At 47.9% G+C, this 24,474-nt stretch overlaps 1 protein-coding gene across 1 annotated transcript in view; it reads right to left on the bottom strand.

Moving 5' to 3' along the window:
- Nucleotides 1-840: 840 nt before the first annotated feature.
- The window catches only part of TLCD2 (TLC domain containing 2), a 38,594-nt gene continuing 14,960 nt past the window's right edge, over nt 841-24,474 (bottom strand). Inside the window, exon 4 of the mRNA XM_075589316.1 lies at nt 841-8,177. Coding sequence (XP_075445431.1) covers nt 7,800-8,177 — 378 coding nt within the window. The 3' untranslated portion in view covers nt 841-7,799. The remainder of the gene's footprint in view (nt 8,178-24,474) is intronic.

The following is a 24,474-nucleotide window of genomic DNA, read 5'->3' as shown; positions in this document are numbered from 1 at the left end:
TTTGTTTAACATAGGATTCAAGCAGGGCTTCTCCAGAGCTGAAACCCATTCATTTTAGCTCCTGAGATACTTACCTCCTTAGGGGTCGCCAGGTGCCGCTCCGCTAGCAAGCTTCACGTACTGGCGGCGTTTCAAAGCCCCCGTGCCCTGCGGACCAATAAGAAGCTGCGACGTCATCAGGGGCGGCTTCCTATAGGCCAACGTGATGTGGGAGCTTTAAATGTTGCGGAGATAGCGGCCACACCTCCCCCCCTCCGGTCTATCTTGGGGAGCAGGGGGTCCCTTGGAGCTGAAATGAATGGGGTTCTGCTCTGAAGACCCCCTGCTTCAATCCTATGTTAAAGCTGCAGTTCAGTCAATATTCTGCATGTGTGTTTTTTTAATAAATCAGTTCTGTAGTAAGAAAAAATACTTTTAGCATTTTCTGTTTAAAAAAAAACAACTTTGAAAGACCAATTTTATTGTATTCTATTTTAACAAGCATGCTTGTTCCTATAGCAACGATTTACATTCCCCATATTTAAAGATGTCGCCAAAACTTTGCCGATCAATAGACGGGGAACAAATTGACCGGCAGCTATGCAGTTCTTTAAGTAAGTAGAGATTGCCCACATAAAACTATTGAAGTAAAAAAATAAAATTAAAAAAAAACAAGACTGAACTGCAGCTTTAAAGACTATATATCATTTTTAAAAAGCACGTTGAATCGCTCCTTCAATTACTTATACATTTTTTTAACAGCAATAATGTATGAGCTTTATACACAAGGTTTGTTCTGCAGCTATATATGATTTATGACTGCACTATATAAAACGATGGAGACACAAAAACCAGAGGCAGTTTCTTTGAGGCATCACATTTAATATAATAACTTGAGAATATCACAAATTATCAAAAATGAAAAAACAAAACAAAAAATACATGCAATTTCTGTATTAAGAAAAACAAATTGCTAGAAAATACCTTGTAGACCATTACATTCAGGTAGGATACTGGCTGTGGTACAGTCTTCATTCGGAACATATCAAGTGCGCTCTCGTGAAACAGAAATGTTAACGCAGCTGCCTGCAAAGAATAGTGGCTTTGTGAGGTCACCAGGAGCGCTCATCGTGTGACATTACGACTGGTGGCGACTGTTTCTGATGTAGCATGGGGGCATAGTGACTGACTTGTGCTACCTCCTAAAGAAGCAGGGCCATGGAAGAAAAGGATATTCAATACAGCTGTGTAGTTGGGGAGACTGGTAAACTCGCTAGAATCGGGTACAAACCCACCCACCCCAATACACTACACCAGGGGTGGGTAACCTTTCCCCGCTGCCTACTTCCCTCCCTGCGCCCCCCCCCACCACCCTTACCTGGTCTCCGGCATCAAATAACGTCGTGGGGGGACGGGGGGGTCACGTTGCCCAAGAAAAGGATAGTTGCAGAGGCCTCACGCGATCCCCCGACATTTAATTTAAATGCCTTGGGGAAGAGCGCGGGGCCTATGCAATTGCCAAGCCTCCCCTGAAAAATCTTGCAACCCCCAGGGCTACCCAATATATCCCGTCCACACCGCGAGGTGCCTGTAAAATGTATTCACAATCTAGTCACATACTACATCTGTATACATATGTATATCTATATCTGTATGTAGATCTATCCTATGGAGAATTAGTACACTCAGGTCTTCGAATGCTTTAAGTGATTTATTAATACTAATAAATAAACGTTTTGGTCCTACATGGACTTTTATCAATCTAGGGACTGAAATGTCGATTTTTCCATTAATAATTAATCGCTTAAAGCTGCAGACCAAGCAATAGCCTATGTGATTTAAAAAATAAATAAATCAGTTCTGAAATATGAGAAAATATTTGTAGCATAAAAATAAAATAAAATAAAAACTGTGACATTTTGAACTTATTATAATCTAAGAAGCATTTTTTGTTTCTATAGCAACCATTTACAAAATCACATCCCCTTCCTCTTCTGAAGCAGGCTCTGGCACACCCCTTTTTGAGCCCTGCCCTCTTTCTAGCAGTGCACGAATTGTATCTAGTGACTGCCTGGTCACATTATCGTCACAGAACTTTGCATCTTTGGTCCTCTTCTGCTGCACTGACAACCCTTTAGTGAACCCCCGAGCCAAATCTTCACCGATCGATAACGGCTAATTACTTATGATTGTGTGGATTGTATTGATGCACATATTAAAGGGGGAAAAAAATAACGCATTAGAAGACTTGTGAGTGCACTGATTCTCTATAAGATTTTAATGTTGAACTTACATTCGGAGCACTCAGGAACCACACAATGAACCCAGCTTGTAACGATGAGCAGCTACTGGCGCCCGCTACGGAGGAAGTATCTCCAGAAGCAGGGGGTCCCGAAGCTGAAATGAATGGGGCTCAGCTTTGGAGACCCCCCGCTTCAATCCTGTAATAAAATGGCCATCTTGGATTGCCTCTTTAAACTTAGTCCTATTATTTACGTATTTGAGTACAACGTTATTTTTCACGCATTACTTTAGGTCAACGTCTCTCGTGAAATGGGCTTGCTAAATATGGAGGCTAGCACTAAACAGGGTTTCCAATACGTCCGTATTTTCCACCAAACATGTCCGGGTGGAATGTTTAAATAACTAGAAATGTCCGGGAACACCGACCGCACGCGCCCATCGTTCACGCATGCGCAGCCGGCTTTTGGTGCTCTCTGTTTATTTTTTTTAAACACAAACGTATGGTAACCCTACATGAAACATTCTGCTCTTTCTGGGTCTCCCAGGAACACGTCAGTATACCAGAAACCTGTTACTTCTTCAACCGTGTTGTTTACTGAACATACAACGTTAAAACTGAACCGTACATGCAGACGGCGTGCTAGCAGAGTGTTGTTCAGCCTGCAGCCATTACAGAACTGAAATGCACCACACAAGGCACCCCCTAGCACAGGGAGGGCCAACTCCCGTCCTCAAGGGCCACCAACAGGTCAGGTTTTAATGCTATCCCTGCTTCAGCACAGGTGGCTCAGTCATTGACTGAGCAACCTGCGCTGAAGCAGGGATATCCTTAAAACCTGACCGGTTTGTGGCCCCTTGAGGACTGGAGTTGGCTACCCACTGCCCTATCATCTAACATTACTGCTACGTTTTAAGGACACGGTTACATATAATACAAGGATACCACGGCTTCGTGAATCCGGAATTAAATGGTTTCCGGACACGGTTTGCGTCCTAAAAATCACTCACTTTAGCAGCTGAACTCCACAAGGACCACGGACAAAGACCAGATTAAATATTTATTTTTTTGTGCGTCAATTTCAGTGCTTAAAAGTAGTACAAACCTTCATAAAAACGGGTGTCCTATGAAACCTTCAGACATACATGACGCATAATTCATTGTTTGAAACAAAGTTTGACGCATTGCGTCATGTTAAATATCCGATTGTTACAATTTAAATTAAAACAGAATCGTCTATTTTTTTTAATGTCCAACTAGTAGCAGTAAATACAAACCATTAGTATAAAATTATTTACAACAGCCATTCTGTGAAACCAATACATCTCGTTCACCTGTAGAAAGGCAACGAATACATAGCAACTTCATTCTGAGCCAAGACTATTAAACAGACTGTTTAGGGTTTACGCCAAGTTCAACTCGGTAGAGGATTTTGACGCACTTCCTACTTTTTGGGCTCACAGAAACATACCATTCTCACCTGTACGCCTGCGCATTCTATTTCTGTGTGCCGCCGGAAAATAACTTGCCGGGGCTGCAGATGGAGACATTTCATAGGCGCACACACACACAACCTAAAATAAAATGTATGCGCCCCAAAATTTAAAAAGTGGGTTTTCTACGCTTTGCATATAGAGCAGTATATATACACAAAGAAAACCCACACTAAACTCATTTAAAATGTAAACCAGTATTACAACATCATTGAAACGTGTATCCGTATTACATTACAATGCGGAGCAGCACAGCATGTTGGGGGGCATATTTACAAAAAGGGGCAATCAGCACACCAGGGTATAGTGCTGTCCGACCTTTATAGCAGGAAGCGGATCCAGAATGGAACATGTGATTGACGACTATAAAAAAAGGCACAGGTGATATGCATGCGTACTGCTATACCCATCTAGAGTCATCACAACCTGCAATTAACTGCGGCTTTGAAATCACGTGCCATTGCAAATCTATGTCATCTCTGTGACGCTGCATTGATAAATAAATAGACTCCTGACTAGGGTTGCCAGGTGGCTTCTCAAAAAATACTGGACACAATGGTGAAAGGTGAGACACACTCACACCTCTCACCGCTCCATGCTGTTTTTTCCTCTCCTTGGCCTGACCCCCCCAGGGTCCTGACGCCCGATTGGCTGCTGTTTAGTAATGCAGCCAGTCAGGGTGGAGGAAGCTGCCCAGCCCTCTAGAAAACAGCCCTGCTCGGGGAAATCCCCACGGCAGTCAGGTCACTATGTCCAGAGAGGTAATACCAGACACAGACATGTCCAGTATTACCTCATTTTGTTATTGGACAGTGTCCAAATACAGGACAGTCCGGTGCAATACTGGACACCTGGCAACCCTACTCCTGACAGTATCAACATTTTACCATGTGCTTGTTGAAAAGGGAAAATACCGGATGGTGCGCACACTGCAGGGCACATTTCCTAAAAAAACCAATTCCTTTTAATGTAATTTATAGAGGGTTTACGTGGGAACACCCAAACATGGGTCAAAATATTTTATTCTTCAGATAATCTTGAGAAAGGTCCCTGAGGGACAGAAACATTGATGCTCTTCCTCTCTATATACATCGCCATTATCTTCAGCACCTTGCTGATCCACGGTTGAATGAAGGCCCCCCCAATGATCTTCCAGGTCCTGCTGTTGCCCGCCCATCTTCTTCACGTTGCTCCAACAAACGTTCTACATTCTCATAGACCGTTGGCTCCTGTCATCCTATGAGAGGGGTGGCCGACTCCAGTCCTCATGGGCCACCAAACAGATCAGGTTTTAAGGATATCCCTACTTAAACACAGGTGCCTCAGTAATTGACTGAGCCACCTGTGCTGAGGCAGGGATATCTTGAAATAACTTGATCTGTCGGTGGTCCGGGGACTGCGGTTGGCCACTTCGGTCATGGGACATGGTTATTCTTCATCAGTTATGTTGCTAGCCAGCAAAATCAGTTTAGGTTCCCATAAACCATAGAATAAAACCAGGTTTGGCTGGGGTTCCATAGGGAACAGCGCTTCAGAGATCATTCCAACTGGAGATTAAATCAGCCACTGGGCGACCGGACGATACTGACGATACTGGACATACGTCAGCTATGAAGGTATATAAAAGCCCTGAGAAATGAATTTGTGGACCACTATTTTTTTTATTTTTTTTTTGCAGTGGGCTCTTAAGGCCTGGAATCTGGAATCTTATTTCCAAGATTGCATTAAACAAAATCAATGTGGGGAGTAAGGGCTGGGACCCGCTGCGCCCGGCGGCCGGGTGAGCGTTCCCTACCAGCAGGTCCCTGTCCCCCCTCGCTGCACGGCTCACTACGCGCTGTGACGCGTCAGCCGCCAGGGGATGCAAGAATTGTGATCCCGAGCGGTGACGCGTCACGTGGTGCGCTGATGAGCCTATCAGCGGCGGGGGCGGGAGCTGTCAGACAGCTTCCTACAGGTATTGGGTGGTGTGTGTGTGTGTGTATCAGCGTGTGTGAGGAGGGTATTTGTGGGGGAAGGGGGAGGGAGCTGCTTACCTTCCGGCAGCCTGCAGCAGCTCCCTCCTGCAGCCCGAGCCCGTGGAGGGAGGGGGGGGAGTAGCGGGTCCCTCCGCTCAAACCACGCCCCCTCCCCACTCCCGCCCGGCTCCCTACAGACTGCATATCGCGGTCTGTGCCTGTCAGTGCGCCGCTTGTCTGCAGTGCGGGCGCGCTGACTGAGGGAGCGGGGCCTTAGCCTTAGGGAGGTGGACATTGGTGCTTGTAATGTTTCCTTGCTTCTGATGGACTCTGAGTCTCACTGTCGCAATCCCAGGGAATGGTTGAATCCAAAAACATGGAAGCACAAGGTAGGCTTGGGTTAACCCATTTGACTCTGAATGGGTATGCAGGCCACACAGCACGGAAAAGGTTTGTTCCCCTTCTACATGATGTCCGTTTATGGTGCATTCACGTTTACATAAGACACATTTCGGATACTTGTCTCTTCAGTGCAATAGCATAATTAATCATTCATTTGTTTCTTTCCATCATAAAAACCCTCCCCCACTATTTTCATGTCTCCAGACTGCTTTCTTTGCAGGGAAAACACAAAACAGGAGAGGATTCTGGGAAAACATCAGCGGGTAGCCACAGGAGTAAACCCCCCCCCCCCCCAGATTTTTAGCATCTGTATGTAGAAGTGAATACACCATACAAAGTAAAAAGGCAAAAAAAAAATAATAGATCTATGGTTATCTTCTGTGTAGAGATAAGTTAATTGGTTTGGGATATAAACTCAATTCCTTAGCACCATAATCAAGAGGTAGATCTAATAAAAAGCTTACCGCACACCCAGTACTGGGAAAAGGGAACAGTTGATACAACCTATAGCTCCTTCAGTGGCTGAGGGACGTGCAGTACGACAGAGAAACCATCGGCATTGAAGGAGTTAAAATGAATTGCTCCCAAATCGATATAATCAGAGCAGAAGCAGAGAGGCTGAAGATTAGGCAGTATATAATACAACATGGAAGGCACTAGAGTAATTGAGTGATGCAAGAGGTTAAATGGAGTAGTGGAGACACTGAATTCTCTAGGCATTTTGCACGTGTGACTAGACTTAATAATAATAATAGAATGTTATTGTATAGCGCTGCTAGTTTTACGTAGCGCTTTACAGAGACATTTTGCAGGCACAAGTCCCTGCCCCATGGAGCTTACAATCTGTTTTTGGTGCCTGAGGCAAAGGGAGATAATGTGACTTGCCTAAGGTCACAAGGAGCTGACACTGGAAATTGAACCAGGCTCCTCTGCTTCAAACTCAGTGCCAGTCGGTGTCTTTACTCACGGAGCCACACCTTCTCCTTGCAATGTAGAGTTCCAACAAGCGTGATTCTTTGTCCTGCAAAGCATTATGGAACATGCAAGCAATTCCCCTTAAAAGACTCCCTGAATTGGTTTCATTGTATTCCCCCCAACATCAGGGGCCATATTGGATACACTTATGTAAAGTATAATTGGACTATCACCCTGTTACTTAATAGAAAGGCATTATACCCAATTCCAGGGAAAACCAAAGTGGAGAAGTTCTGAGATGCAGAAATTGTGTATGAGGCAGTTTATCGCATAATGTTCTTCTACCTAATAATTTACATCAGAGTCAGTCAAAACGAAAGATAAACTTGCCCATTACACTTGCATGAAAACATCCGGAGATAATTGGAATTGAGGTTCAGTGTATCCTGGGGGCACTCTTTTCCTGAAGAAACAGGACCCCTCTAGTGGGAAGATAATGTCTGAGCTTTGTTCAATGAAACTTTAACATGGAATAATCATTTCTCATGGGGGTTCGGGGAAGCAGCTGGGTGGGATTATAAAAATGATTATGGAAATAAGTGCAGAGAAGGGAATGGTCCAGTATTGTGTACTTGTGACCCGATCTGTGGAAGTTTCTGAAACCCGTCATCTTGTTGAGCACCAAAGATCACACAAGTTTAAAAACACAAATGTCTCCCCCTAACCTGGAGCAGGAAACCCTTTTCACTGACCAGCACCCCACTGTTCCATCAGGAGGGTTCCCCTGAAGAGAAGGGGGCTTGGCTGCCTTCACTTCTCCTTCTCTCGTTGAGGGTCTCGAGCAGACTTGAGGAAGTCGCTGCGCAGGAGACGGTAGAAGAGGACTATGTTCATCACGGTCATGATGGCCATTCCCACGCTGCCGACAGTGTAGGTGAGCAGGGGGATGTTCTCCCGATTCAGCACCAGCCACCGGGTCATCCAGGCCAAGGTGCTAATTCTGAAGATCACGTAGGTGCCGAGGTTCAGCAGGCTGTTCAGACGGTACAGGGTGGTCTTCAGCAGGTTGGCCATGAGTAGGATCTGTCGCAGGTGAAGGAAGATGGAGTTAACCTCCACCAGCAGGGCCACCACGGAAAAACCAATGTAGCGATGGAGGAGCAAGGAGATACCGAAGCATGTGATAACCTGAGCAGGAGCAGAGAAAGTTGGTTACAAACAGTAAATGAAGCACGAGGGCACAAGATGCTAAAGAGTATCACCGTTTGTCTCGTGTGCTGGAAGCAAAATAGTTATACTGAATGTGACACATTTCACTCAACACCAGTAAATCAAAAACAATCATTATGCCTGCCAAATTAATTGTGGGGAAATCTTCTGCAGCTGCAGGCAACCCTGTGTCAGCGCAGCCTCACCCCAATCGTGTCAGCCGGCCTCACCCCAATCAAGGTGTTTGTTGGAGGACTAAGCAACACCGGAGACTCTCAGAATGAAGATATTCTATTAGGGTTTAATAACCAGATTGGAGATGAAACACAGTGCAGATACTTATGACAGAAGGGGTTAATTAAAAAAAAATTGCTGCTTTTCTGACATATTACTACAAGGGACCATTATAACATCAACAATTCATGATCCAATTCTTCAGGATGTGCTCACTTCAGAAACATTAGAACTTTTAGTGGCCCACTGAGTCATTAATAGGTAATTATCTGAAACGGTGTTCCATCCATTAGTGCTGTTTGCTTTCCATAGAATGACATGACCCCATAATACACGTGGCAGAGAGCAGTCGGACTTTTAGATTACTGCATCGTCCTACCTGTTATGTGGATCTACAGAAAGAAAGAAAAAGAATACGCAGTAGATCAGCCATTACACCGTGGATGTGCGAGAGCGGTCTAGGTATATGGAAATATACCATAAAGAAATAGATCTTAATTATGTCATGCAGATAACAGCAGCAGATAGGTGATGATATGTGATGCAAGGCCACTTACACTTCAAACTGATGTAAGGTGAGTGCACAATGTGACTTAGGAACTATGGTCCTCAGTCTTGGTCAGTCTCAACCGTGCTACTCCATAAGACCCCTTCCAGCACAGCTCAGTAAATATGGCCCATTACAGACTATGGGTGAATAGCCTAGATTCACCCACGTGTGTGTCTGTGTCCGTGAGTGTGTGTGTGTGTGTGTGGGGGGGGGGAGTGTGTGTCTGTGTGTCTGTGTGACGGAGTAGCACTTCTTGGAAAATATGGCCCAGAATGCTGTCACAGACACACAGAGGGACACTGGCCCAAACGTGACTGGCTATATCCCTGGTTCCCACCATTAAGAAAAGAGGAAGTAAAGACAGGGGAGGAAAAAAACATTATGTACATTGTGTAAGTTTAAACGATCAGGTCAGGGCATGCATTGTATTGTATTATTTTTATATGCATTGGGGCTTTTTTATATGCATTTTTTTAAAATATGTGTAGCGGTCATGTAAAATGCCTACAGTCATCTCTCCTGCTGGCAGTAAGGCCTGGTAAGTGTGGGCATGCCAGCAGTAATTATGGAGGTTTCCCCTCACACCCTGGTGGGGTGCTCTGTGTATGGCTGGGACTGGTCACATGCTCTGACTCCATGGTTAGTGATGTCAGAGATGTGTCAGCCTCAGAAGCTTACATAAGGCACAGCACGGTGTTCTAAAGTTAGTTGCTGCCTAGTTAGTTGTTCTGCAGAGAAAGGAGTTCCAGCTCTTGTCAGAGCTGAGGAAGGAGTTCAAGTTCTATCAGAGTGTCAGTTATGTTATAGTAACTCCATGGGAGGCTGTGTCCAGGGACCTGGCACAGGATAGTGATTCCTGCGGGAATAAGTGAATCCCTGATCTGGGTGACATACCTATCAAAAGGGAGCACTGGCGAGATGAGTGGCTGAAGATACTCCTTGTGGGGGGCAGTTGCCCTGCCGTGTCAATAAAGATGAGTTCAGCCAGAAACCCTCTCGTGTATCTATCTGGGATGAGTGTACAGAGAGGAGCACCACGGAGGAGTTCCTCGCCAGGATCATCCCCTTGCGGACGCAGGGACCCTGGTGAGGTGGAGGCGCTGCACTGGAACTAGGTGAGACTCAGCACACTACCTCAGCTGCCTGTCTGACGGGTCCTCCCCACACACCATCATGCGGGAGACTCAGGAGTCCTGTAGCCAGCAGGTGCACCGTCAGGCATATTCACACTGTAATGGGGTCCGGTTAGACCACAGGGGCCAATGTGAGATTGGGTGGGTCAGGCCGGGCCAGAAATACCGTTACATTTGGAGGCGCTGCTGAGATCAGATCTGTCATCAGGACAGGCTTTTAGCTAGGTCACTTGGAAACAGGGAGAGTGTCTGCTGCCACTTTGTGCTGCGTAGGGACGGACCTAGGGGTGGTCAGGGGGCTGACGGGATATTGTCAGTTCGCAGGGACAACCTAGGGGCCTGAAGGGAGTGAGGGGTCTGGAGCGGGCTATAGCTGACCGAGTCACCTTGAGGCAGTGCTAGTTGGTAGGATGCCAGAAGGGACAGCCTGTTAACTTGGTCAGGAGTCCTGGAGAGGGTCTGCGCTAGGCTGACCAAGACAGGTAGACGCCCCAAGTACTGCATGGCAGAGCCAGCCAGAGTACCTAGCCATTCCAGACACTCACCGTAGGGAGCACAGACTGGGAGGAAGGAGTCACAGCAGACACTGAGAGAGTGAGCCTAGCCTGAGGTAGTGCAACACTGAGTCACACCTAGATAAGGTACACATGTGGTGGTGCATCTGAGCTACTCTTTATTGTACCGGTGTGGTGGCTGCCCCGCAGAGTGGAGCCTCATGTACGACAACTGTTATGAGAGAGTGGAGGAGCCGCGAGGCGCGGAGAACGTAAAATGGCGGACAGAGGCTGATGGGGAGGGCACCCGTGGCGTGCAACCCACTGAAGAGCAGACTGTCGCCGAGTTGTCATTGACCAGGCTGCTCTGGAGCGGAGCGAAGGCTATGGCTGCCCCGTTTTTATCCTGTATGGGACAGCGAGGGGCCACCCTTGAAGAGTGTGAAGAAATTGTTATAATTGGGGGAGAACCCCGTGAGGAGAGCGAACGAATGGACTTTTTGGGCGCAAAAACCAACCAAAATGGCGGTTCCCGCTTGCTAGGGAAACCGCATGGGCCAGGCGCAGGAAAAATGGCTGCTGCAGGACTTGCACAGAGCTGGCCGGGAATGGCGCGAACAGCAGAGCCCCGCCCTGATGGGGGGCATGGCGCGAAAGCTATGGCTGCGCCGGGATGGACAGTGACTAATTCAGCCCCTGTGCTGAGTCAACCGTTGAGTTTATGGGACCCTCCCCTGATTTCTACCAGGGGGAGTGACTTTCAACTATGGCCTGTGGGAATGCACCCACTGGGCCCAGGGACTGATATCCAGACGGCGCCACTACAAAAAGTAGTTCCGGCCGTGGAGGTGATTTGCAAGCAAAGGTACCTTGTGCAAAAAGCTGCTGCAAGGAAAAGGCGGGAACTAGCCGCGGGAAAAGACTCCAGCTCTGAGGAGGAATCTGGCGCGAAAACGCAGACCGCGCCCACCAGGACTGAGAGAGGTGCGGCCTTAATTAAGGGGCATGATATTCCCCTGTGGGACCCGCCCATTATTGCAACCCCTGGGGGCGGGTTCCAACTCTGTCAGAGAAGGGAGGAGCCGAAGCAGGGAGTGGCGGATCCAGCAACTTCCACCAGTCAGTTGCGAGGAACCACAGAGAAGGAGAGACCTGTACAGGAAGTGACTCCTGTACAAAGAATGGCCTGCTCCTCCACTGTGGGCACTATGGTCTCCACCCAGCCCTACTCAGTGCCCGGCGGGGTGCTGGTGGTGAGGGTGGCCAATACAGAGACGGTAGTCGGGCTCTGCCTACAATGCGGGCTGCCCGGAGGTACTGTGAATACGATGGCACGTTGCCCTCATTGCGGGACTTTGTATCTGTGGCCTATGCCCACGTTCGTCCCAATACAGCCTGCTGACCCCCCGGTGGATGTGACACGGCGCTCTGCTGAGTCCCCGGGCGCGCTGTGGATGAACCGCGCGAGTCCCGGAGACAGGGGACTGGAGCCGGTCAAGTCGGCTGGGTCACTGGCCATTGAGGCGGCTGGATTAAACCCCGCGACAGGGGCAAAGAGACTTTCACCCCGCCCCGAGACCCCTAGGTCGGGGCGAGGGGACTACTCTGATGAGGACCTCCGTGAGCTGGCGGTAGCAAGAACGGAGCGGAAAAGACAGACGGGGAGAATGACGCCCCGTGGGGTGAGTGACCGGACGTCCCCCGCAGATCGGCGATCCGACCGACGGAGTCCCGCCATCCCAGGACCTGGCGGAGATGGGAGAGAGACGCCTACACCCCTGCGGATGGGTAAGCCAAAAAGCCCTATCTCTTACCTGGTCACAACAGACGGCGAAGCGCTGGAAGGGCCGCGCCAGGCCCAACGCGCACGTGGAGGGACGGCATCACTTCCGGTGGCGACGGCGGAGCAACCGGATGTCGTGGGAGAAGAGATCCCGCATGGGGGTCCAACGCGAGATGGCGACGCTTCCGGTTCCGGGGAGGACGTCACTTCCGGTGGCGACGGCGGAACCCAGGAAGGGGAAGCAGCGACGCTTCGGCGATTGGGGGAAGGTCCCCGACCGCTCGTATTGCCCAGAAATCGGAGAGACGATCTCAGGACTGAGGAGGGTGAGACATCATCCTTGGACCAGTCTACGGACAGCCAGGAGCGGGTCGTAACCCCGTGGGGTCCCGTTCCCTGCCCCTATACCCAACCCCATGCCCTAGCTAATGCCCCTACCCCTATCACACGGTCACCGGGTTCACCGCCCAGCTTGGAACTTGTGGACATACCTTTGGGGGGGGAGGAAAAACGGACTGGGGAGAGGCAGCTCAGTGGAGCTACGGAAGGTGATTCACGGGGAGGAGGGGAATTGAGGGTGGCGGATACAGCACCCCAACCGGCAGTAAAGGCTCCGGGGTCCTCGAGGTGGTTCAACTCGCGATCCACAAGGTCGTCAGGGGTATTTTCATTTGATGACGACCGGGAACCAGGGCCTAATCCCTTTAAGGAGACCCGGTGGTGGGCTCCACTATTTGAGGGGTACTCCGCATGGATGGACCGTACTCGGTTCCTCATCCGGCGGGAGGACGTGGTAGACTTCTGGTGGAAAGAGGGAGAGTTTACACCCGAGCAGAGGGACAGGGAACTACAGAAGAGGTGGTTCCAGCTGGAGCGTAGAGACATAGCGCCCATGGGTCCCGACACACTGTCAGATCCAGTAGATTCTGATGAGCCCCTATCATGGGTGTTACCTGGGAGGGCAGGTAATGCTGATCTGACCAGGGTCAGTAGGGCGGAGAGAGCTATAATAGCTAAATATAAAAAATCCCATGGGTTGGAGTATCCCTATGTTCCGGAGCCCCTGATGGATGAAATTGAGGACAATAGGGAAACGTGGCTCCAAGAAACTATAGAGCTGTATTTAGCCAATAGGGGGAGCGACATTGTAGGTAAAAAGGCGGAAGAAAGAATAGACACCCTGATGCGAGTGTGGAGCATAGGGAGAAATGTTCACAAACATAGGGTGACCTATGTGCCAGAGAGAGGATCACCTAGGCATTATTATGTTACGGTCCTGGATATGGGTAACCGGGAAGTGAGGAAACCTGACCCAGATCACTATTATTAAGGGGGTACTGAGACATTACGCGGGTTCGTGGCTGCTGGTCGGGGCGGGCTTGGCGGATGACTGTATTCATATGTACTGTATTATGAGGAAATTTGTGTGATGTTAATTATGTTTTCCGTTACAGTGCTTCCTGGAAAGAGGTATACAAATTTAGGTCCCAGCGAGGACGATGGGATTCACCAGGGGGAGAATGTAGCGGTCATGTAAAATGCCTACAGTCATCTCTCCTGCTGGCAGTAAGGCCTGGTAAGTGTGGGCATGCCAGCAGTAATTATGGAGGTTTCCCCTCACACCCTGGTGGGGTGCTCTGTGTATGGCTGGGACTGGTCACATGCTCTGACTCCATGGTTAGTGATGTCAGAGATGTGTCAGCCTCAGAAGCTTACATAAGGCACAGCACGGTGTTCTAAAGTTAGTTGCTGCCTAGTTAGTTGTTCTGCAGAGAAAGGAGTTCCAGCTCTTGTCAGAGCTGAGGAAGGAGTTCAAGTTCTATCAGAGTGTCAGTTATGTTATAGTAACTCCATGGGAGGCTGTGTCCAGGGACCTGGCACAGGATAGTGATTCCTGCGGGAATAAGTGAATCCCTGATCTGGGTGACATACCTATCAAAAGGGAGCACTGGCGAGATGAGTGGCTGAAGATACTCCTTGTGGGGGGCAGTTGCCCTGCCGTGTCAATAAAGATGAGTTCAGCCAGAAACCCTCTCGTGTATCTATCTGGGATGAGTGTACAGAGAGGAGCACCACGGAGGAGTTCCTCGCCAGGATCATCCCCTTGCGGACGCAGGGACCCTGGTGAGGTGGAGGCGCTGCACTGGAACTAGGTGAGACTCAGCACACTACCTCAGCTGCCTGTCTGACGGGTCCTCCCCACACACCATCATGCGGGAGACTCAGGAGTCCTGTAGCCAGCAGGTGCACCGTCAGGCATATTCACACTGTAATGGGGTCCGGTTAGACCACAGGGGCCAATGTGAGATTGGGTGGGTCAGGCCGGGCCAGAAATACCGTTACATATGTATTCGTTTTTTTTTATATATGTATTGGGGGGTTATATGTATATATTTTTTTTTTTATATGTATTCGGGAAGTGGGGGTTTTTTTTGTATGCATTTGGGGTGTGAAATGGGGCTCGTACCACTGCTGATGGGGGGGGCGGGTCAGAACTGTAGTCCTGGGCTCTGGGAAATGTGTCCGTGTTTCAGTGTGTCTGTCTTTCATGTAATGTGTGTGTGTCTGTGGCAGACCACTGGTTTAGGACAATTGACAAGGATGTACAATATATGACGTGTTGAGTAATTCCTCCAAATCTCCACAAGAGGTTGCCAGAAAGACATCCGGAATTACATTTTGTTAACTCCAACTGTGCAGGAAAAAAAAAATCAAGCAACAGCCGATTTTAACGGGGTTCTCCCACTTCAAAGACCAGAGTCTCCTATTCTGTGCAGTCAAAAAACGGGGGTTGGGAGTTGCTCAAGTAGTTCCAGATGGAGATATCTTTGAACCAGAATCTTTAATAATAATAATAATAATAACAAAAATATACATGGAGAACTCTATCACAGAGTGGGTAAAAGTTCAGAATAATGAGAAGTCTTGCATTCTTCTTCATAAACAACATACCCTGAAGGTCAAGGTGAGTGAAACAAAACCCACACATCTACAGTATAGCATAGATTATAGTGGGCGGATGGCGTTGTGTGCGCCTGTCGCCCGATGGATGGAGGAGATGAGGAGGCATTGCCGTGACGTCACCAGGCTGGTTCGCCCTCATTGGCTGAACCTCTCACGTGACGCGGCCGTCGTGCGAAAAAAAACCCAAAGTAGTTTGTCGGCTCAAAATTCTGCCGCGCGGTTGCTCATGCACACTATGGCCGGCAGGGCCGCTGCGTTTTGTTCGTGCGCGCACTATAATTGCGGCCTAAAACCTCATTGGAAATGTCCATTTGGATCAGTTTCGGCGACAAGACACAGTGCTCACATTTTCCTTTTGAGTTCTTTATTCCTTGCCCGCTCCTCGAGTCTCTGCTGCGTGACAACCCGCAGGCGAAATTATCACATGTAGGAGAAGCAAAAATGATAGCAGGGCGACTCCCCGGCTGTGCGCTGCTGTGATTTTGGCATCTCCTATTCAGTGTGCCTAAGTCCTATAGGTGGGGATAGGGTTGATCATAAGCAGCCTGTGATACAAGGATCGCAACACGTTTGGAGCGCTCACACATTGCAAGGCATCAAAGTCCGAATTTCTACTGTGTCCATCACAAATTATTGCACTCGGTATGGAATATAACCATATGGGGGGTAGGGGGGGAGGAGGTGTAAGGGGAAATCCCTTTTCAAATCTTTCCCTGGCCCCCCAAAAAGAATAAAACATTTACTTTGTGCTTGGGGGGAGGGGGAGGGTTAAGAAGAGTGAATAAACAAGATTTATAAAACAAAACTGGTCTTCTGCAAAGTTATTAATGCCACATACTACCTAGATTGTAAGCTCTTCAGGAACAAAGTGCACAGGTCAGTATAAAATTATATTGACAATAATAAAAAAAAAGTATGTAGACACTTACAATGGGGTTAATGTGTGGCGAGCGAGTCACTGCTCGCTACTCGCCGGTCCAGCTAGCTGTCCAGGGTAGTGCGACGCTGATCGACTCCGCCATCCCGCGCGCTGGGACGGATCTTGTGCTGTGTGCGGGTGCAAATCGCCCAGCACTTCCGTAACGTTACACCACGGCTCTTCCTGCAGCTCTTCCACAGAAACTTCCTGTTCGGAGTTCCCATCGCTGACGCAACCAGGAAGTGCTGGACCATCTGCACCCACAGCACAAGACCCGCCCAAGTGCGCGGGATGCGGAGGTGCTCAGCTTCGAAATACCATGGACGGCTAGCTGGCCCGGCGAGTAGCGAGCAGTGACTCGCTCAGCACACATTACCCCATTGTAAGTGTCTACATACTTTTTATTATTGTCAATATCATTTTAGGCCGACCACCGGTGCGCTGTGTTCCTTTTCCATATCTCTTTAGATGGCTTTCTGGTGATACCTCAAGGAGCTTGGAGGGGTCTTACACAGCGGCAGCGATCTACAAACATCTTGGAAGTAGGAGAGTGTAAAATATACTGGACACCTAACAAGCTCCTATTGAACCCCCAAAATAACCACAACATATATATAAGCATATGAGTGTCACAGAGGAGTGCTACTGAGCATGGCAATATTTAAAACCAAAGACAGCACATAAAACACAGACAAAGCTCAGTTTTAGCACATCCAGTGAAAATCATACACGGTACAGTGCCTAAATATATATGTATAAATATCTATTAAGTAAAATGGTCTTTTAGTTTGACATTTTTGGCCAAAATTGTCAAACTAAAAGACCATTTTACTTAATAGATATTTATACATATATATTTAGGCACTGTACCGTGTATGATTTTCACTGGATGTGCTAAAACTGAGCTTTGTCTGTGTTTTATGTGCTGTCTTTGGTTTTAAGTAGGAGAGTGGTTTCACTTTTATTTTCTCCTTTTCCCAATGTCTACTTTTAAGTTGAAACACTTGTTCCTTTCATGTCACGTGTATTACTGCGGTAAAGTGCCATGTATAGGGATGATGCTATATAATTAACGATATACATATTATTATTTGCCTGGGCAGGGTACCATGTCTGAAGATAATAGCATTCATTAACTTTGGTTATGGTCACACTGAGATAATGGCTCAAAAACATTATTAGTTGAGAGCACAGTCCAGAACAGCGTTGTTCAACCTTGTTGTTTTTAAGAAACCCCATTATGTTCTGAAATTCTGCGGAACCCCAAACCTCTCTAATAGCGCGTCTGAGATCAGATGCATTGTAAGGAACCCCAACCCTCTCTAATAGCGCGTCTGAGATCAGATGCATTGTAAGGAACCCCAACCCTCTCTAATAGCGCGCCTGAGATCAGATGCATTGTAAGGAACCCCAACCCTCTCTAATAGCGCGTCTGAGATCAGATGCATTGTAAGGAACCCCAACCCTCTCTAATAGCGCGTCTGAGATCAGATGCATTGTAAGGAACCCCAACCCTCTCTAATAGCGCGCCTGAGATCAGATGCATTGTAAGGAACCCCAACCCTCTCTAATAGCGCGTCTGAGATCAGATGCATTGTAAGGAACCCCAACCCTCTCTAATAGCGCGTCTGTGATCAGATGCATTGTTAGGAACCCCAACCCTCTCTAATAGCGCGTCTGAGATCAAATGCATTGTAAGGAACCCCAATCCTCTCTAATAGTGTGTCTGTGATCAGATGCATTGTAAGGAACCCCAACCTTCTCTAATAGCGCGTCTGAGATCAGATGCATTGTAAGGAGCCCCACCCTCAACAACTCGTTCATGGAGTGGGAGACATCGTCATTGGTAGTGAAAACAGACCGATAACCAACACAAACCCAGACTGACCATACACCTGTCCCCCCTCCTTTTATTTATTTTTTTAGAACGGCCACGGCAGTCCCCCTGGGTACGAAAGAGGATTAAAAAAAAGAAGAAAAAAAAGAAGGTTGTACAAGACTAAGGGACCGACAAATCTGGACGTACAGTGGCTAGGAGGTTATCCAAACAGAATGTCTTGGGACAGGGCCCTCTTTTTTGACTCTATTCTCTTCCCCTAGTGCACCTACCCAATCCTCACTTACCTCTCAGGGGTTGAGCGAGTATCACACCTCTAGCTCCTAAATAATAACTTTATTTCATATAGCGCTTTTTTCCCAACGGGACTCGATTGCAGTGTAGCGTTGGGTACGCAGCACATGGGAATGTTACAGACAGCCCCTGCCCGGATGAGCTTACACTCTATGTTTCTGGTGCTGAGGCACAGAGATAAACTGACTTGCCCAAGGTCACAAGGACCCGACACCGGGATTTGAACCAGGCTCTCCTGCTTCAAACCCATCATTGTTCTCAGAGTCATTGTCTTTACTCACTCAGCCGCTACAAAATAAAAACACAGCCATGTATACACATCACATGTTCCAGATTTGTAACCTGGACAACATCTACTCTGCCGCCCTGTGAGATGAAAAGCTTAGGTGGCACTACCCATTGCCAACCGGTCATGATGCGAGTAATGAAACAGCAGAGTCATGTGCCACCTAGAATGCCTCACTCAGGCAGAATCGCATGACCCCAAGGCCACGCTAGCTGCAATACACACGCAAGGTGCCAGCTGTTTATTGACAGGTTGCCGTCTGCTCTTTGCCAACTATGAGGATGGTCGAGTGCCCGGGTCAGGATAACCGTTCTGAAACCGCAAACGCATGCCAGAGTCAGTGCACCTTTCCCAGACACTTTCGCAACAAACTGCAGCAATGAATAGTAATTGAACGCTCCCCACAAGGCTTTGCAACCACAGCTGCAAGGCATTGTGGGGTTTGACATTGGAAGCCCCCTCCGTGATCGACAGCTACACCATCTGCGCGGTCTGCACAGACTGATATGCCGTGTGGGGCTTTATTAAGCGTGTGTCATCCCCCCACGCGTGCAGGACCCTTTGCTGCTTGGGGACGGTCAAACAGTTTTGATAACAATAGTCTGAGTAGGCAAAAACATTTATTAATTAGGGGGTGACAGAAAAATATTTTCTAGCAGAGGATGCATATAGAAGAAAAAGTTTGGGAACCTCTATAGCTTTACATCAATTAAAAAAAAAGAGTGCACTCTCACGTAAACATCCAAATAAACACCCTTTTTACGCAAGTTAACAAGCTTCCTTAAAATCTAGCCATGCTAAAAGCAAAGATTTAATTTATTTTGTTTCTTTGGAAAATAACTAAATGTCTTAATTTCTTTAGGGGCGTCTTAATGGGGGAGAGTGTGTCAATGAAGTGTTTTTTTACATCAAGTTCATTCACCATGTCCTTATCATTTAGCCAATCAAGATAAGAGGGGAGAGAGAGAAGGGATTGGCCTGCTATCAACAAGAGTTTGCACACAGTGACAGACAAAAGGGAGCAGTCAGAGGACATAAAACTCTCGCCACAGTTCACCATGTTTACAAACCAACTTGATTTAAATATACTTTAAAAGAGTCAAATTTTGGTTAAAACAATAAAATCAGGCATCAATCACCCTGATTTAAACCCTTAAACATGTCAACACCATCTGCTCTTATGAGGGACTGCCCCTTTAAAACAGCAATCACTACTTATTTCTAAGCCGCGCTATTCTTGGCTCTGGAGACTCCCTAGTTCCTGGAACACTTACTGGTTTAGTTGGCAGCGTGACCCTCCCTGCCCGGCTTCCTAGGGAGATTACATCGGTGAGATATGTATATGGCTACTCTGCATGGTTTATCTGGGCGATGAGATTGCAAGATTGTATAATAATGGGCGCCAGGTACTTTTATAGCACAACTGTCCTTAATTTGTGTCCCCCAAGCACAGGGGCGGCTCATTCATATGTTGACAACTGTTGTACAGTATTTTTATACATAGACACACACAAGTACGTTTCTTCCCTCAGGGCCCACTCAACACTGGAACGGAGGTACATTTGCTTAGTTGCGTTACGCAGATGTGAGACCCCCCCCCCCCTACCTCGTCGATTTGGGACATCTCTCCTATTTATCAGTAATACTAGGCCCATTTGGGGATCCTAGTAGGTCCTGTGTACGTAACCCTTGGCCTTCCTGGTAACTGCCACTTCAGCCTGAGAGGAATGTCTATAGAGCCGATCCGCCGGCATCTGGGAATCCTCGTTACAGAGGCCCTCTGTCGCATGCCGTTTCACTTGGACTCCCTTAGTCTTCTCTGGGGATCCTAATAGTAAGGTTACTATTCCTGTTATCATAATAAAATAGGTGGGGGGCTGGTCTATACTGTTACTGTGAAAACATGGCTGTCTACTCCCCCTGAGGCTCCTGGAACCCAACTTTCTGGAACAGTCCCTGTTCCTTAAATATCCATTTGATGTCAGGATCCCCATAGCAACCAGGGTTTGGCCTCGCAAACACCAATACTGCTAGTAACCGTTTGAGGGGGGTTACACCAGTATTACTTCCAGGACATTAAAGTGGTTATCCAATAAGAAGTCGCAACATCATTCTCCTCTCCTCCCCCAATAGAGTTGCGGCTTCCTATTGGCCGCTGCTTTGATTTCTGTAAAAGGGCGGGAAAACACCAGCAAGTAAACCGTCCGTTGCGCTCCAGAGGAACCCGCAGTTCTAATTCGAATTATGTACAGCAGATAAAAATCCAAAACGGCCCTAATCTACACACAAAAAAAAGGCACCAGAGGAGTAGGTAAAGCTAGAGGAGAGGCTCCTTAGCATTTTAAAGTCCTTAATACCCCACCCCCCCCAAAAAAAATAATCTGGTTTTGTCCTAGGCAAAGTGAAAGCAGAGTGCTGAGCTCTGCAGAAGCCCAGGTAGTAATCACCCAAAACAGCACTAACCCGGGAAGGGGGAAGTGACAGGCAAGGAGAGAGGAAAGGGTCCCAAGTGAGCTGGATGGGAAAAATAGCTCTCAAAAAAATCCAAGATGCCTCCAAAGCAGCAGCAGCAGCAACGCCCTGAGAAGGCAGAAAAGGAAAAATCCAAGATGGCGGCCGACCTTGCCTATCTGTGACCCACAGCAGAGCGAGGGACACAGGGAGCAGAGAGACCACGGTGAGGTGGCCAGAGCTGTGGGGAGGGAAATCATGCCAACTCAGACTAAAAGCTTTGAAAAGCTGCAGAGCCATAGAGGATTTGAAAGGGGAACTCACCTCCCAGAGCACCAGCATAGGGGAGGCTGAAAGTAGAGCAAGTGACCTGCAGGAAAACTCTGCAGCACTGCAACTAGAAATGCAGACGTTAAAAAGAAAGAAATCACTCCCTCGAGGAAAAAAATGGATGATCTGGAAAATAGATTACATAGAAATAATGTGCGCATTATTGGGATCCCAGAGTCTGTGAAACCAATACAATTAATGGACTTTTGTTCTAAATAGATACCAGAGACACTGATAATTACTCAGGCTGGAGCCAAAGTCAAGATGGAGAGGGCCCACAGTCTAGGTCAGATCAGGGCAAGGAAACAGACCCGGGGCAGTAATGGCAAGAGCCCTAGATTTTACAAAAAAAGCAAACCTGCTACGGGCATATAAAAGTGCTGGCAGCCTGATATTTGAGGGACATAGGATCCTATTATTCCAAAACAATTTAGCAGTGGTAACAGTCAAATGGAGGTAGGTGGCACCTCCCCCAGAGCTCACCCCTCCCCACCTTTTTAACTTGGGAGGTTCTGGCATTTTGCTGAATGGACAAGACTCACTGTAGTTGCTTCCCCTCATACAGAGGTAACAGGAAGGGTTCACAGTTTTAGTGTTAGAACCTGCATTTCTGGTTATACCTTGACGTTTGGTATGCAGGCTTACCACGCTTTGGCCAAAGGGTTTAACTAAAAAAACAAGTAATTACAGGTAAACCCCGTTATAACGCGAAACGGTTATAACGCGGTTTTCACGTGGCTCCCGTTTTAAAAAATATATATATATATATTTTTTAATTAAAAAATTTTTTTTTTGCACACTGCACACACTCCCAGCACTCACTGCACACACTCTACACTGCACACACTCTACACTGCACACACTCTACACTGCACACACTACACTGCACACACTACACTGCACACACTCCCAGCACACACTCTCACTGCACCACTGCACACACTCACTGCACCACTGCACACACTCTCACTGCACACACTCTCACTGCACCACTGCACACACTCTCACTGCACCACTGCACACACTCTCACTGCACACACTCTCACTGCACACACACTGCACACTGCACACACTCTCACTGCACACACACTGCTCGCAGCACACACACTGCACGCAGCACACACACTGCACGCAGCACACACACTGCTCACAGCACACACACTGCTCCCAGCACACTGCACACACTCCCAGCACTCACTGCTCACACTCCCAGCACACACTCTACACTGCACACACTGCACACACTCCCACTGCACGCACACACTCCCACTGCACGCACACACTCCCACTGCACGCACACACTCCCACTGCACGCACCCACTCCCACTGCACGCACACACTCCCACTGCACGCACACACTCCCACTGCACGCACACACTCCCACTGCACGCACACACTCCCACTGCACACTGCTCACAGCACACAGCTCTCACAATACACTCACATGTCAGCAGCCCACCCCCCCCTCACATGTCAGCAGCCCACCCCCCCCTCACATGTCAGCAGCCCACCCCCCCTCACATGTCAGCAGCCCACCCCCCCTCACATGTCAGCAGCCCACCCCCCCTCACGTCAGCAGCCCACCCCCCCCTCACATGTCAGCAGCCCACCCCCCCTCACATCAGCAGCCCACCCCCCCTCACATGTCAGCAGCCCACCCCCCCTCACATGTCAGCAGCCCACCCCCCCTCACATGTCAGCAGACCACCCCCCCCACCAGCCCGTTTTTCACACCCACCCCCCACCCCCCACCAGCCCGTTTTACACACACACACACACACACACACACACACACACACACACACACACACACACACACACACAAACACACCTTAGCTCAGCTCAGCACATCCTCTCTCCCCGGTACTAAGCCCCGTCCCCGGCATGCTCTGACCGCGCTATAACGGGGTTTACCTGTACTATTATTATTCAAATATTTAAACTTTATACTTATTACCATATATGTTTTGTCAATTTGATGTAGCATTGGGCACCCCTGTCTTTTGTTGTATTTAGCAGTGGTGTCAGCTATAAAAGGAGGGAATTCAGCACTCATTGCCTTACAGCATTTTGATCGCACGCGCGGTCGCAATAATCATTGACACGGCCGTAGACAAATCAGGGCAAAATATACAAGAGGGGACGAAATCCAGGGCACAAGAGTATTAAAACTGCGGTAAGCGCTAGGAGTGACAGACTGCTGGAGGTTACTAAATCCCATAGAGAGGGAGTACTCTTTTTCTCTCATCCTCATAATACGTTTTTAAGAATCGATTATTTTTTAATAAGTGACCATTTCATCCCTAACCTGGGTATGGCTTCCATTGAAAACATCTTGTTTCTGACCATGCCCCAGTGTGGATAGGTCTAAATATTGGGCCGAAAGAGCACAACGATATGCTATGGACGTCCCCTTCACACTTATAACAATGAGGAGTTTAAAGCTTTCCTACTAAATAAATGGGACCAATTCAAGGACAATAACAATGCACACCAAAAAGAAGGAACATTCTATTGGGATACAGCAAAGGCGGTGCTAAGGGGAGATATAATGGCCCTTTCAAATTAAAAAAAAGAAAGGAAATAGACAGAATACAGGAAAGCTAGTGACGAGCTAAGCGAAGCATACAGGAGCTTTAAACTAAAAGCCTCTTACGGCAGTCTGTTCTCTCAGCGTGCGGATGCATCCGCGCGGTCTGAGGCACCATGGACGCAGCCTAATTGTGAAACCTTAACTGAACCCAAAGAAATATCTTTAGCATTTCAAGAATACTATCAAAAATGACATGGAAAGAGTGAGGAAAACGCAGAGGTAATGGAGGATTTAATGGGAAAATTACAGTTGCCTAAAATTAACAAGGGAAGCTCAAAAAAAGATTAAACGAACCAATTTCCACAGAAGAATAACAGTCGATTAAAAAGACTTAAAAATGGCAAAGCACCAGGGTCCGAATTCTATCAAATCTTAAGTGAGGATATATGCTTAAGGAAGCATTCAAAG

Source organism: Ascaphus truei, chromosome 3 (assembly GCF_040206685.1).
Source record: "Ascaphus truei isolate aAscTru1 chromosome 3, aAscTru1.hap1, whole genome shotgun sequence".
NCBI classification, from domain to species: Eukaryota; Metazoa; Chordata; class Amphibia; order Anura; family Ascaphidae; genus Ascaphus; species Ascaphus truei.
This window is presented reverse-complemented; position numbering and strand designations above follow the sequence as displayed.